Source organism: Chrysemys picta, chromosome 7 (genome assembly GCF_011386835.1).
Source record: "Chrysemys picta bellii isolate R12L10 chromosome 7, ASM1138683v2, whole genome shotgun sequence".
Taxonomy (NCBI): Eukaryota; Metazoa; Chordata; order Testudines; family Emydidae; genus Chrysemys; species Chrysemys picta.
The window spans coordinates 30349727-30364709 of NC_088797.1; the positions used below are offsets into that span (position 1 = coordinate 30349727).

Sequence of the window (14983 nt, forward strand, 5' to 3'; positions counted from 1 at the left end):
GGAGTCCTGGCTCCCAGTCCCCCGCACCCCTCCAGGATAGAACCCAGGAGCCCTGGCTCCCAGCCCCACCACATTCTCCCCAAGCTGGGAACAGAACTGAGGAGTCCTGGCTTTCCGCACCCACAAAAGCCACACACAGAGGCTGTGCCACAAACACAAACCTTTTATTGAGCCTGGGGCGGAGGGACAGGACAGCACCAAAGCCTTGGGGTGGGAGGGCAGCGCTGGGGAGAGCTCTCGGAGGAGCCAGGAGCTGGCGTGCATCGGAGGGTATGAACCGGCACCTGAGCCACAGTCTGGCACCTCACGACAGTGTGACCCCCCAGGGATGGTTCAGCTGCAGGCACGAATCCAGAGGGGGAACTCCTGACATGCAATTCTCCAGCACATTCAGCAGCAGGAGGAGGAGACAGTCCATTCTTCCTTTGACCCACGGGTGGACACTGGGATCCCTGCCCAAACTGGCCTGCACCCTCAGAGGCTGCAGCATGTGGGGTGGTGCCAAAGCCATCCCTGTGCGATCGGGAGGGGCGCTGTTTGGTTGGGGGTTGTTCAGCTGGAGGGTGCACAGAGCTGGGTCTCCTCCACTTCCTGCACTCAGAACTCATCCCTCCACATCCCCCTGCCTTCCACACTATTCAATCCTCGTGGCCCCATTTCACCAGCGTCCTCCTGTGACGCACGGGGTGGGGGGCGCATCTAGGTCTGCGGGGTGGAGTAGAGGCTGTGGTGGTGGCTGGCCTGCACAGTGACCTGGGAGAAGAGCAGGGGAGTTGTGGGGGGCTGCCCCCCCAGCCAGTCCGGATCCCTCCCAGTCCGGCCAATGGCTCCATACCAGCTGCCGCTGCCCAGTCGGCCTGCCAGGCTGCAAGGCAGAGGGGGGGGGGGGTTACATGGAGTACCATCCTTCCATCCCACTCCCCAGAATAGGGTCCCCCCCATCTGCCCCACCCCTCCCCAAGCAGAGCCCCAGCAGGCATGAATCCAGAGGGGTTAGCTCCCAGCATGCAGTGCTCCAACGCTCCATTAGTGAGACCCCATTGGGGGTCAGTTCTCCTCCAGGGACCTTAAACCCAATGGAGGGAGAAGGACCCTGTGGACTCCCTCCCCACCCATTTATTCTCCCCCCAGGGGGTGTTACCTGCTGCTTCCCCTGGGGAGGGGCTCGCTCTGGTACTGCCCGGGGGACTAGAGGTCAAGGGGGGGGGTTACCTGCTTCCCTTCCTGCGGGAGGGCCCCTCGTTCTCGTATTGCCCGGGGTGGTCGAAGAAGTAAGACCGGGAGCCCCCGAGCTGCCCATTGATGATGTGGTTGGCACTCTGCCAGGGGGCGGAGGAGAGAAGAGACAGGCTATTATTGTAGAGGGAGGCCAGGTTTCTCTTCACCGCCCCCTCCCCCCTTCCCCAGGTGATTGCGACCCACCAGGCTGACCCACAGGAGAAGGGCTGTTCTGTGAGTGTGTGTGTGTGTGTGTGTGTGTAGATCCCCCCTGCCAGGCTGAGGCCTGCAACACCTTGTGGGGGTCCCCCCCTCTGCTGTAAGACTCCTGCCCCATAGAGGAAGCCATATTGCGCCAGCCCAGCTGTGCCATGAGGAGGGGGTTGGGGAATCCCTCATTGCTGGGAGGTACTCTGTGGGGGGGCCCTTCCTGACCCCAGGAGCTGCTAACTGACATCTCAGCAGGCCACGCCCCTCCTCCCCGGCCTGGCATAACAAGTGGGCCTGCAAACCCACCCTGACTGCGAGAAGGGAGCGCAAGCTCAGAACACGTCACAAGAGCCGGGGCCAGCAAACGCTGACAGGAAAGGAGCAAACGGAGCTGGATGCTGACGGATTTAACGCAAGGGCTGCTAATCAAGAGACGTGTCAGCCCAGAAATCAAGGGACCAAAATGGGTGTGTTGGAAATTAGGCCTAACTGGTGGACAAAATACTGAGGGGCTGGGCTTTCCTGCCCCTCACCCCCCTTCTGGGGCCCTTCAAAGAAAAGACTTTGGGGACAGGAAAAACAGGCTAATAACACCCAGGGATTGAGACAGGAGACCAGAAAAAGAGGCTGGCTGCTCCCCCATCTCCTGGGACCTCTGGATCCAGCATGATATCATTGGGCCTCTGTCATCCTGACCCTAGGAGATGCTCTTATCAGACCAGGCAAAGATGGACCCAGATGACACCTCCACCAGCTTTATTAAATACAAACACCACCTGGGAGACAGACTGTCACCCCATCCCATGCGTCCTTTTCCTCCCCCTGTTCCTCCATTATTTCTTCTCTTTCCCCTCCCTCTCCTTATGCCTCTTGTCTAATGAGCGGCTGGCTTAGCAGGCCCACACTGCAAATTTTGCAACACTGCCGTACACCTACGACCAAAGAGGCAGCTCAAAGCAGTGGCCTGAGGAGCCCGGAGCGGCTGGGGGGGTCCCTGTGCCCAGCCTGTGTTTCTCCAGCAGGGAGGCTGCAGGTGAAAGTCGGCTCCACAGAGGCCACGTTTCTCACTTGGCCGGGAGTTTTAATGTCCTATTGCGTGTTTGTCTTGTTTTGTTTTCTAGGGACCAGGGTGGGACCTTAGCAACGACACCAGCCCAACCCTTCTGAACTAACTTCTGCTCCCCATCACGGGACAGTTATTACACCTTTACTGGCACCTCAGAGGCTGCCAGACGGGTTTTGCCCTTCCAGAAACTCCCCCCCGAGGGGAACTGGCACAAGGGCTGGGGTTACAAGTCTGCCTTTTCACATTTGAAACACTTTCACTGATTCGCCTCCTTTAGCTGTATCTGGTACCAAAGGTTCAGAGGGTGTTTAATGGGGTGGCTGCCATGGGGCTGAGCAGACCAAGGTCCCTGTACTCAAAATCCCAATTAAACCTTGGTTAGATCTGGATAGTGCCAGGGTCACGCAAACATCTTTGATTCTCTGCATCCAGTTATTCCTCCACAATTAACCCCGCAGGCCCTGCTCCACTCCCCCAATCCTGGGCTCCAGCTGCCCCACTCACCAGGTCCTGGGGAGGGCGGTGCACCCGGAAGAAGCCCACCAGTAGGGCAGTTGGCAGCAACTCCCACACAAAGAGGATGAGGCCAAAGACCAAGTATCCTTGGTCCCCCAGGTCAGTGATCAGATCTGCCTGGAGGGGTGGGGGGAGACCGTTCAGATTCCTTTGGGGGTCTGGCCACCAGCCCCAGGTGCCCGCTAAATTTTCACCAGCCAAAACGAGGCTCTGCCGAAGGGCTGAGGTGCTGCCCCCCCAAGAACAGAGAGCAAACAGTGGGGGAGAGATTGTGCCCAACTCCCCCAAACAGAGAGTTAGAGACACCAGTCCCCATGGAGGGGCAGCCCCCCGAGTCACCTAACCTCCCCGAACCACACCCACCCCTCCACCACATCCTGGAGCATCCCCCCAACTACCCTCCACATGCACCATACCCCCCCAGCCTTCTGGAGCCACTCACTCCCCCAGCCCCGCCATCTCCACCCACAACACCTTGCAGGCCCCCTTGCCTCTCCATCGGTGCCAGCCCCCTCCCTGGAAGTCCCCCACTGTCTGCACTGACCTGGTCCGAAACATTGTACCAGTCGTAGTCGAAGGAGTCCAGCCGGGTGTGGGAGCTCAACGCCAGGGCCACCAGGTTGTAGCAGGCACGGCTGGCGTGCAGCAGCACCATGGTGCCACCCATGGCTGCTGTCTGGCACACTGTGGTGCCCTGGGGAGGGAGGGAGACAGATGCAGGCACCATTCCTGCGACTCAACCTCCCGAACCCATTCCCAAAGGATTCCCATCAGGCCCGTGGGCCCTCCCAAACCCACCCAGGTAGCATGGTCTCTGGCCAGTGCCAGATGGCACCTCCTAGAGGGAAGCTCCATGTCCCATTCCCCCCAACCCTCCGTCCAGCCAGTCCCCCACAGGCTGGGGTCAGATCGGAGCCAGCACCCCCTAGGGGTGAAGGGCCCAGTATCCCATTCCTAACCCTCCTGAGCCAGCCAGTGCCCCGGCTCTGGGACTGGATTGGAACCAGCACCCCCTAGAGGAAAAGGATGTGTCCCACCTTGGCCTGCAGGTAGAGGCTGGTGCTTGGTGAGCCGCGAGCCACGAGGCAGAGGCAGAGCGCCAGGGTGATAGCACCCAGCACGAAGAGTGAGTCATTGATGAGGACACGGGTCAGCACCACGGCCCAGGGCTCGGCCCGCCCCAGCCGCACCACGAAAGCACAGGCCACGTTCACTGCCAGGAAGAGCAGGCTGGCGCCCAGGCAGGCCCCCCGCACGGCCAGCCTGTGGGAGAAACTGAGACTGAGGGACCAGCCTGGAGACATACTGTTCCCCTCCTGCCCTGGGGGGCAGATCTACTCTGCCAGTCCCTTCCACTCCCCGCCCCCAGCTCTGCTGCCCCGTCCTTACCCGATCTCTCTGCAGAGCATTCCCTCCCCTCCAGATCCTTCTTCCCGACTCAGTGCAGCTCTCCTACTACGTTCCCTGCCCCTCCCACTCTCCCCAGATCCCCTCCCCACCACAGTCTCCCATCCTTGCCCCTCCCCCATCTCTCCAGCTTCCCCCTCCTTCCCCCCAGCTCAATCCCTAAGCAGCTTTGCTGCTGGGCTCAGAGGATGCTGGGGGGGCAGGGGGGGAAGGTGCCCACACAGGGAGCCAGTCCAATCCCACTCCTCCCACCAGCCTTTGTTCCAGCCCTGCCCAGGGAAGGGGGGTGGGCACAGAGCCTCTATGCCCATTAGGCCAAAGCCACCAGCACCAGGGAATGTGGGGCACAGAGCCAGGCTGGGGGTGAGATGGCCCCAATTCAGCTGAGTGACTTCTGGATTTTATCCCTGGGTCTGGAAGGGGAGTGGGGTGTAGTGGGTTCCAGTGGGGCGAGGAGGTGTCAGGACTCCTGAGTTCTATTCCCAGCTTGGGGCATGGAGGGGCTATAAGTGGGTATGGGGTAGGGGGGAGTGTGGGGGGGATACTCACAGCCCTTTGGTCATGTTCGGGTGGTACTTAGCTTTAGCCTTGAACACCACCTAAGGAAGGGGGGCAGAGTTAGGGTCACAGCCTAACGGGCACCCCTCCACCAGCACATGCCCCTTGCAGCGTGACTGAGGAGGCAGAGTCCAAGGGAGATGAGTTGCAAAACATCAACAAACAGAACGTGCCCCCCCGCCCCCAACAAGCCAGACCCAACCACAGTCAGAGCGCACCAGAGCCAGCAGGGAATGCAGCAAAAATTGGGGGCACAGCAGTAACAGGTGCAACCCCCCATGTGCAGCCCCTCCCCCGCAAAGGGAGAGAGGCTGGGTCTCTGGGGCTTGGTCATCCCTCACAAGACTCACCACTAAGGGCAGGATTTCATTAGAGGGGAAAGGTCCCATATCTCATTCCCTACACCTCTCACCAAGCCAGTCCCCCCTGCCCCGCCCCACCCCACCCTGTCCAGGGACAGACTGGTGCAAGCGCCCCCTAGAAGGGAAAGACCATGTTTCCCATTCCTCAACCCCATAGCCAGATAGTCCCCTCCCTCCATTCCACTGCTCCTCCCCCGCACCCTAAATGCTTCCCCAACTGATTTTCTGTCCCACGTTGGAGTCCTCTCCATGGGGCAGGGACAAGGCACTCAGCATCACAGGATGCTACTTTCTGGAGTCTGGACACGCCTATGACCCCATCACTGGGGTATCTGGGCACCTCCACAAATATTTATGCAAGCAGCATATGAAGGGAGTGGGGATTAGTGGGTTAGAGAGCAGGTAGGGGGCTACTGGGTTCTGTCCTCAGCTCTGAGAGGGGAATTGGGTCTAGTGGGCTAGAGCTGGGAGTCAGGACTCCTGGGTTCTGTCCCCAGCTTTGGAAGATGAGTGGGGCTTTAGTGGTTAGAGAAAGAGTTGGGAGCCAGGACTCCTGAGTTCCCTCCCCAGCTATGGGAAGCGCCAAGCAAGGAAAAGTGAAGCCAGGTGTGCGGAAACCCAAGTTGATGGCTTTTACTCACAGGGCTGAGCCGTGAAGCCCCCCTCACCCCACCCCACCCTGATTACCTGGGCAAAGTAGAGGTTCATGAGCGTCAAGGTGAAGAACTGGAGGCAGACGGGGCAGCAGTAGAGCAGCCAGTAGAGGAAGGGCCCCAGCTGGTTGGCCTTGAGAGTGTTCTTGAAGTAGAAGGAGAAGAGTGTGGTGCGGAGGGTGGCCCAGAGCAGGCAAAGGAAGAGGAAGACGGTCTGATAGCTGAACTTCTTGTGCCGGTAGAGCAGCACCAGCCACAGCTGGGCATAGACTGAGAGGAAGAGCAGGGCATACAGCGCCGTGTACAGCGCTGTGAGCCCCAGCTTGACCGCCGGGGGAAAAGCTGGCGTCAGGCGCTGGGCTGGCACAATCACCGTCAGGTTGCTGGCAGCTTGCTCCATGCCCAGCTGTCTCTTTGAGGGGAGAGTGCGGGGGGGGCTCAACTAGAAGAGGGCTATGAGGGGAGGCATCCCCTGAGAGCCGGAGGAGGATATAGCAAGGCTGGTATGAAGAAAGAGAGGTGCCAGGAGGATGTGGATTGCAGCAGAGCGGGTTTGAGGTGCCAAGAGGGGGTGCCCTACTACAGCGGGAAACAGTTTATCCTGGGCTGAGGGGTTCTATTGCTGGGGGCACAGCTTGTCCTGGGGGATTTCCCTAGGGGAAATCTGTCTGTCTTGGGCTGGGAGTGCCAGTGCTATGGGGGGGCAGTGTGTCCTGGGCTGGGGGTACTGCTGCTATCGGGGGCAACAGCGTGTCCAGAGATCAATTCCCTTTCCGAAGTGCTGAGTCCAGCATGTAGGGAGGGAGAACCAGCTCCCGTGGATGTATGGGAAAGGGGGGGGTTCCAGCCCACCTAGGACACCCCCCCCCCACGACAGTTCCCCAACAGCAGTACCGGCTGTGGGCATCACAGCCTCCCCCACAGGAAGAGGCAAAATCCTGGGGAAAGAGAGGCCAGGGGGAGCCCGGCAGGCTCAGGCTGCTTCATGGCAGAAGGGGGGGGGGGGTGGTACAGGTTAGCGGGCAATATGGAGGGCTTGGGCCCTGATTCCCAGTTGGGGGGATTCTCCTGCCGGAGGTGAGGGGAATGACCCCGACCCTAATACCCTCCCAGTTCAATGGGGGGGGGTCTTCTCTGCCCCCTCCCCAGCCTCACTAGGCACCAGGGTCCCCTCAGTTGGGGGCTCCCCTCCCGCTGCGCTGCGTCCCAGCACGAAGGTGCCCGGACTCCTGGGTCCCCCGACCCACCCCAATTAGGTATCCTCTTCAAAGGGTCCCTCAAAGTACCCCCAATTTTGGGGTCCCTTAGCGCTCCCCCCCACTTGGGGTCTCCCTTTTCCCTCCCCCCGGTCCTCGGACGCCAAGGTCCCCTCACCCCCTCCCGCTAAGAGACCCCCGCCTAGAGTCCTCGGACGCCTGGGTTCCCCGGCTTCAGTCGCGGCAGCGGCGATGACAGCAGCCGGCAGCTACTAGCTGCGCAAAGCGCGTAACCTTCCCCACCCCCACGCAGGAGACGGGCCCGCCCCCCGCGCAAGCGGCGTAAGGCAAATCGTCAAGAGTCACGACCATAGAGAACGAGAAGCGAGGTCGGGGAGAGCGCCACGTCCTGCCGCCATCTTAGCTATGGGCAAATGAAGCGCCCCCACCGAGCGCGCCCTCATATCCCCCAGAGCCTCCACCCCACTGCCCTGCATCTCCCAGCGCCCCCACCCCAGTGACCCCGAACAGCCGCCCAGAACCTTTGCACCCGCCGACATGTCACTCCCCAGCCCAGTGCCCCCCACCGCCTCCGCACCCCCAGAGCCCCTCCCCCAGCACTCCCCTGTGCCCCACACCAGTGCCCCCCTCAGCGACCACACCCCAGTCGCCCCGCTGGCAGGAAGATTGAGGGGGTGGCGTGGTTGGTGCAGGCAGCCTCATGAACCCGGGGCGGGAGACGGGGCCGGCTGAGGTCACTAGGGGGCAGGGCTTCCCCCGTGATGTAGGGGATCTGTGATTGGGCACGGCTGGTGTCAGTCCCTATTGCCCGGGTGACTGTGGCTGGGCCCGCGATCCCGGGTGTAAATAGGGGGGATTGATTGATAGCAACCCCCCCCCCCCCCGCGGGTGAGTGAGGGAAGGGAAATCCCAGGAGCTGAGGGGGAGACGGCGGGGGCTGGAGGGGGGACGGAATACAATCCCAGGCGGGTGGGAGAGGGGAATGCTAGGTGGGGGGCGGGGCAGGGAGATCAGGCAGTCCCGGGAGTATATGTCGGGGACTCCTTTCCCCAAGTGAGGGGCCCGGGGCTATGCACCCCTTGACACCCCCCTTCTCTTGCAGCGCGGCGCCCGGGCGCCATGCCCCGTCCCTGAGCATGTTTCGCATCCAGGAGTTCCCGGACGAGGTGTTCCCGGGGCGAGGGAAGGAGTCGCCTCTTCCCCCCGAGTCGCAGCGGGGACACACGTCCGGCTCCAAGCAGCCAGACACCCCCACAGCTGGTGAGACACCCCCCCCGCATCCGGACTGGAAAAGGCAGCCCTGGACCCAGCATGCTCGTCCCCCACCCCAGAGTATTGTCCACAATGGGGGTCACAGAACTTTGGGGGGGGGCTTCTGCCCCATGTAACACCCAGCTGGGGGGATTCCCCCTTTCCTAGCTTCCGCCCTAGGTTGGGCTCCCAGATCTTTCTGAGGGAATTCCCCATTCCCACAAAGCCCTTCCTCCCCCCCCCAAATGCCAGGGTTTCCAGCCTTCCCCTGCGAGTGTGTGTCAGTCCCTGATCTCCAACCCCTCAATTTCCTCCTCCTGCAGAGGTGCGAAGCCGGATAGGGTCAGACCCCCCATCTCTGGAGCCAGAAGTGCAGGATGAGCCAGGTGGGGCATTCCGGGCACGCTCACGCTCAGCCCCCCCCATCCTTTGGGCTGCCATGCGTTACGGGCGGGAACTGCGCAGGATGAGTGATGAGTTTGACGTGGCGCTGCAGGTGAGATGGGTTTAGAAGGGGCAGGGGGCACATGGAGAGGGGATGACCCCCAGGGGGAGGTGAAACAGGGGGGAAGGGAGGACACAATTCCTTGGGGGGCAGTTGCACTCAAACTGCCAACCCAATGAGCTCCCCCACTTCCAGGTCTCAAGCCGGAGACCTGTGGCTGGCATGGAGAAGGGAACCATAAGATGCTGGGGGGGAGAGAGGATTTGGGGAGGCCAAAAAGACCTCCTCACTCACCTCAGAGGAACCCCTCCAGCATCCACTGGAGGTGGGTCCGTCCTTCTCTCCCCCACACACATTAGGTGGGGTGGCATTGCTCAGCTGTCCAGGGCCATCAGCATGCAGTGTCCATCAAAGAGGCAGCAAGCTGGCTCGCCCACACAAGGGGGGGGGGGCAGGGCAGGCATGGAGCACTGCAGAGAGAGCTGGGAGATGGGGGGGAAAGCACCTGGGAGGGCAGTAGAGGTGGGGGGCTGCCAGAGACGCAGTCGGGGATGTTCATGGGAGGGCTTGCTATATAGGGGCAGCATTTGCAATGGGAGAAGGCACTTTCAGTGGGGGTGTCCCCACTGGGCTCTCACCATCTCCCTCCTCCTCTAGGTGCTGCCACGCCCCAAGAGTGCAGGCACAACATCCCAGCTGCACCGGGGGAACAGCTGGAAAGAAACCCTCCAGGCCTGGTTGGGACACAGACCCGCCCGTGATGCCCCCCCCAGGAGCTCCAAATGACGGCAGCTTCCCTGCTGGGGGGATGGGACCAGCCCCTTGAGGGCAAGCTCTGCAGGATGCCAGTCTCCTGGGAGGAGGGAGATGTTGGGGGGAGCTCTGTATGGGACATATTCCCCCAAACAACTCTCCCCTACCCAGCCCTCCGGGTAGGCAGCTGCCTGTCTCCCCATAGGGTGACTCCCCACATCTATCTCTGGAGGGAGGGGGGAAGAGCCTGAGTTTTTTACACTAGCTGGGGAAGTTGTAATAAAAACTGGTATTTTTTATGGCTGCCTGCATTAGTTTTTTATTGCATCTCTGTTGTGGTGGTACAGCCACCGTCACAGGTGCCCCCTTCCAAATCCTAGTCACAAACACAGACACCTACGCTCCCCACTGCCTTCCCCGCCCCAGCCACACACACCTCCCACCATTCCCTGTCCTGCAGCACCGTCCCCGCAACCATGCACGCCTGCTACTGCGCTTCCCCATGGCAGCACTGCCTCCCCCATCCACAGCACTACCCTCCAGCCACATGCACCTGCCCCCCCTTCTTCAGTACCACCCCCGACCACACATACCTACCAACCAGTCCCCCCCTGCAGTGCCCTCCGCCCCCACAGCCACACGCATCTGCCAACCTGTCCCCCTCCTGCAGCACTGCCCTCCCAACCAAGCATGCCTGCCACCCTGTCCCCTGCCTGCAGCACTGTCCCCCCCGGTCACATGTGCCTGCCACCCTGTCCCCCCCCGCAGCATCACCAACCTCTCCAGCCACATATGCCTGACACCACTCCCGAGTTCTTTCCATCATCCCTCCCCCCTGCAACAGTGCCCCCTTCCACGCATGCTTACCCCCAACAACACCCCAACCATGCCTCCCCACACACATATGCACCTTCCACTTTATGTCACTCCACTGGGGTCCCAGCAGTAGTGCCTGCTGCAGTCCATCGCCCCCAGCTCAGCCATATCCTCTGGCCTGAGGTCCCAGCCCCAAAGTTGGGCATTCTCGGCCAGGCGGGTGGGGCTGACAGACTTGGGGATCACCCCCACACCCTGGTGCAGGGCCCAGCGTAGAAGAACCTGGGCAGGAGTACGCCCCTGGCGCTCTGCCACCCGCCCCACCTCTGCCCGGCCCAACAGCTGCCCACAGCCCAGTGAGGCGTAGGCCTGGAGATGAATGCCATGCTGCTGGCAGAAGTCCCATAGCTCCCGCTGGGGCAGCTCTGGGTGGAACTCCACCTGCAGCACAGCCGGCGGCACCCGGCAGTGGGCCAGTAGCTCCTGCAGGTGTCCCAGGGTGTAGTTAGAAACGCCTATTGCCCGCAGGTGCCCAGCGTGATGCATCTGCTCCAGCGCCCGCCAGCTCTCCCAGCGCCGCTCCCGATTGCCCTTGTCTCCTTGGGGCTTGCCCTGTGTGCCTGGCCAGTGGATGAGATAGAGATCCAGGTAGCCACAGGCTAGCTGCTCCAGGCTACGCAGGCAGGCAGCCTCAGCTTCGGCCTTGCCCTGGTCCCGTGGACCCAGCTTGGTGGTGAGGAAGACATCAGAGCGTGCTAGGCCATGAAGGGGCAGCAGGGCCCTCAGTGCCTGCCCAATCGCTGCCTCATTGCCATAGACAGCAGCTGTGTCAAAGGAGCGGTAGCCATGGGCTAGGGCAGCTTCCACGCACTGGGACACCAGCTCAGCCCCTTGCAGGCGGAAAGTTCCCATGCCAAGCAGGGGCATTCGGGTTCCACTGTTCAGTAGCACAGTCTGCTCTGTGGGCCTACGGGAGGAATAAATGCAGGTGTTAGGGATACCACCGCCCTCAGGGCAGCTACTGGAGAGAAGGCGTGTACATGCAAAGCCGAGCGACAACCATGCACGAGAGGGGACGCCCATGCAAGCCTGCGCCACGAGCATCCAAGGGGATATGCGGGTGAACCTGCCCCACAAGTGCATGAAGGGAATGAGGGACTCGCCCTATAATAAATAATAGAGATATACTATCTCCTAGAACTGGAAGGGACCTTGAAACGTCATAGAGTCCAGCCCCCTGCCTTCACTAGCAGGACCAAGTACTGATTTTGCCCCAGATCCCCAAGTGGCCCCCTCAAGGATTGAACTCACAACCCTGGGTTTAGCAGGCCAACGCTCAAACCACTGAGCTATCCCTTCCCCCTAGCATGCACCGCGAGCGTGCACGAGATGTCTGTGCAGAGCTGCACCCCGCGAACGTGCGAGGTGGAGGGGATGCGCTTATTGACCCTGCACCGCCCTCCCCCCAGGGAGCCAGTGCACCCACCTCCTGAGTCCTGCTACCCATGACCCAGGCACCACCCCGCCGGCGGCACTCCCCGTGCCCCAGGCGATCCCCGGGGCTCTGCCCCCAACACACACACACCCACTCACCCAAGCGACACCCCCGCCTCCTCCATGGCTCTAGCGCAACTTCCTCCACGTGACCAGGGGGCGGAGCCGGGACCTTCCAATCCCCGTCGGGGGGCGGAGCCACGGCTGCAAGGGCCGGAATTAAAGGATTAGTCAAAGCGCACGTGAGCTGTCCGGTAGCTGGCGAGGACGGCCCGGGGGGGGGCCTGCGGTCATGCCGCTCCCCCTGGTGCACACATGCAACCCTGGTGCTTTGGGTACAAAACGGTGTATGTACGTACCTCACACTGCACCCCCTGTGCCTCGGGTATAAATCAAGGTGCACGGATATACCCCATACTGCACCTGAGGCTTAGCTATACATTGTGGCGCACAGTGCGTATCCTATGGGTATAATTCAGAGGTCAGAGTTTGCTGAGACCGCTGCTATCATGCTGGCCAATATTGCCTCTGTTTCTTTGTACTCTCTCATCTGTTTGTATTCATCTGTTCGGATTGGAAAGGGTTTGGCAGGGACTGTCTTTGTTCCGGTTGTACAATGCCTAGCACAATGGGGTCCTGGTCCATGATTGAGGTTCCTAGGTGCCACAGTAATACCAATAATGAAGGGTGAATGCATGTACCCCACATTTCACCACTGTGTGAATCCTTGGTGCACCCATGTTACACTCCTGCATCTCAGTAATAAATTAGAGTGCATGGTGCATGCACCGACCCCACACTGCATCCCTGCACCTCAGCTATAAACCAGTGTGCACAACAGCATGCATGTACCCACACTGCATGCCTGCACCTCAAGGTGCATGCTCAGCATATGTACTATGTGCTTTTATTGCTGCATGGTCTCTACCTGCATGCCACCTGCTATGTCTCTGTTCTTAGGGGTGCACAGACACCCCATGGCAACACGTTTGTGATGTGCATTCTGCTGTGGGCATCTCCTGTGGTAGAGCTTCTGCCTTATTGGGGGCCCCTAGCACAGCACTCAGCCCCACACCTGGGGGGAATCTCCCCAGCCCCAGGACCCAACAACAACCCTGTTACTCCCCAATCGCATGGGCAACATCTTCCCCCCACCTTACCCTGTTAGCCACCAGTCCTGACCCAGGGGAACTGCCCCTTCCCCAGCACTGCCCCATTAACCCCTCATCTTCTGTGGAAGATCATGGAACCCCCGCCTCTTTATTTCCCCTTCCTCACTTGACCGTGGGTGAACCCCCTCCCCTGCCCAACCCTGCCCCCCGACCATGTTACCACCCCGCCTCTGGGAGAGCCCCTGCCCCTTGCTACCCTCCTTGTCCTGGTGGACCCCTCATTCCCTATTACCACCCCCCCGCGCGCTCGGGAGTCCCCTCTCCCCCCGACCACATTATCTCCCTGCCCAACCCCGGGGAACCCCCTTTCCCCCAGACCCCTTCACCCTGCCAACCCCAAGGAAGCCTCCCCTCCCGCCCGCCCCCAATTCTGCTCCCCCCGCTCTCCATGGGGCGCCAGGGCTGGACTCCCTGGTGCGGAGTCTGGATGAGCCTGCAGCGTGCAGAACCAGCCAACGACCGGCAGAGGACGCCCCGCATCGCTTCCTGGGCGCTGGTTTGGAAGCAGCAGCTTGGGGTGGGGGGCGGCGCAGGAGTAAATGAATCCAGAACCACCCCTCCCCCATGATTCCGCTCCCAGACTCCATAGTCACCCCCTGTTCCAAGGGAGACCCCCATGCATGACTCAGCTCCAGACCCCATTACCATTACCACCTCTCAGCCCTGAGTGTCCACTCGCCCCCCTGATCCCACCTCAGACCCCAAACTCCCCACCCCAAAGAAACACTTGACCCCTAATCCCATATACGCCCCACAAGCACAAGGAGGGCACCCTCGCTTGAAGCCATAGCCCAGCACCCCCGCCCCCCAGGAAGCCTTCTTCATACCGATCCCCACAGCGCCTTCCCCACCGGATGGGAGTCCACACCTCCCAACCCCGCCCCCACCGCATGGGAGCCCCCATAGACTCCGCATCTCCCTCACCCCCCAATGGAACCCCCTCATCTTCCAGCCTGGTATCTCCGATCCTTTGTCCCCCTCAGCTCCCCACCCCCCTCGCTGCAACACCAGCAGATGTCAGTGCTGACCTGCCCCATCTGCCAAATTGACCCCCCAAGCCGGATTTAGCAGAGGAATATACCTGAGCCCCCCCCCCCCCATACCGCCATAAACCTGAATGGGGACATAATCCTGCCCTCCGCCCCTCCCCTCACCGGATGAAACGCTCGGAAAACGCCCACTGAAGACGGGGACTCCCGGGACCCCTCCCTCACTGGGGTGGGACGAGGGCTAGGAGCTCCAGGTGGTTTGCAATGGGGCTGGCTAGATGAGGGAGTAGCAGGGATCAGATAAGGACACGGACTCTTCCCCCTCAGTCTTGGAGCCGCAGACAATGGGGGTGTCTGAGGACTGCGACGAGGGGAACAGCCAGACAGGATTACAGAGTAGGGGAGGGAAGGGAGTGACTGGGAGCTCCCCCCACATCCAACGCTCCCACCACTCCCTACAGCGCCCCCGCTGGGAGAGGCGGGTCTGGAGAAGCCAGGGGCTCCCCACACAACCAGCGCTCTCACACACCCCTCCCTACAGCGCCCCCTGCTGGGAGAGGCGAATCTGGAGAAGCCAGGAGCTCCCCCAACAGCCAGCGCTCTCACCCGCTCCCTGCTGCGCCCCGTGCTGGGAGAGGAGTTGCGGGGATCACCTGGAGAACGATGGGGGGTTGAGGGCAGGTGGGGAAGCATTTGGAGGGGGAATTGGCGGCTGAGGACATATGCTGGAGAGTGTGTAGGGGGGAACTTGGGGGGGCAGTGTCTGGAAGAGAGGGATGGGGGAGGGAGCTGGGGTCGGGGAGCAGTAGAGGCGCAGCTGGAAGATTTCCTCCTCCCTTCCAAGTGTCTGGCTTGC

At 61.3% G+C, this 14983-nt stretch overlaps 2 protein-coding genes across 4 annotated transcripts; one reads left to right on the top strand and one right to left on the bottom strand.

Moving 5' to 3' along the window:
* Window positions 1-148: 148 nt before the first annotated feature.
* Window positions 149-12066, bottom strand: GPR137 (G protein-coupled receptor 137). 3 transcript variants are annotated; one of them, XM_065552968.1, is made up of 8 exons: window positions 11959-12066; window positions 10914-11439; window positions 4967-5016; window positions 4048-4273; window positions 3555-3704; window positions 2999-3127; window positions 1213-1319; window positions 149-865 (listed from the first exon to the last, which is right to left on the bottom strand). In XM_065552968.1, the coding sequence occupies exons 2-8, from the start codon at window positions 11397-11399 to the stop codon at window positions 700-702; spliced, it is 1314 nt and encodes a 437-aa protein (XP_065409040.1). In that variant the 5' UTR covers window positions 11400-11439; window positions 11959-12066; the 3' UTR covers window positions 149-699. The 3 variants fall into 3 exon arrangements, with proteins under 3 accessions (XP_065409040.1, XP_005305572.1, XP_005305573.1); XM_005305515.5 differs by lacking the exons at window positions 10914-11439; window positions 11959-12066 and adding an exon at window positions 6025-7351; XM_005305516.4 differs by lacking the exons at window positions 2999-3127; window positions 10914-11439; window positions 11959-12066 and adding an exon at window positions 6025-7694.
* BAD (BCL2 associated agonist of cell death) lies at window positions 7723-9955 on the top strand. Its single transcript, XM_005305518.4, has 4 exons — window positions 7723-7889; window positions 8310-8467; window positions 8782-8954; window positions 9561-9955. Exons 2-4 carry the CDS (start codon window positions 8344-8346, stop codon window positions 9687-9689), a joined length of 426 nt encoding a protein of 141 aa, XP_005305575.3. The 5' UTR covers window positions 7723-7889; window positions 8310-8343; the 3' UTR covers window positions 9690-9955.
* Window positions 12067-14983: the final 2917 nt, after the last annotated feature.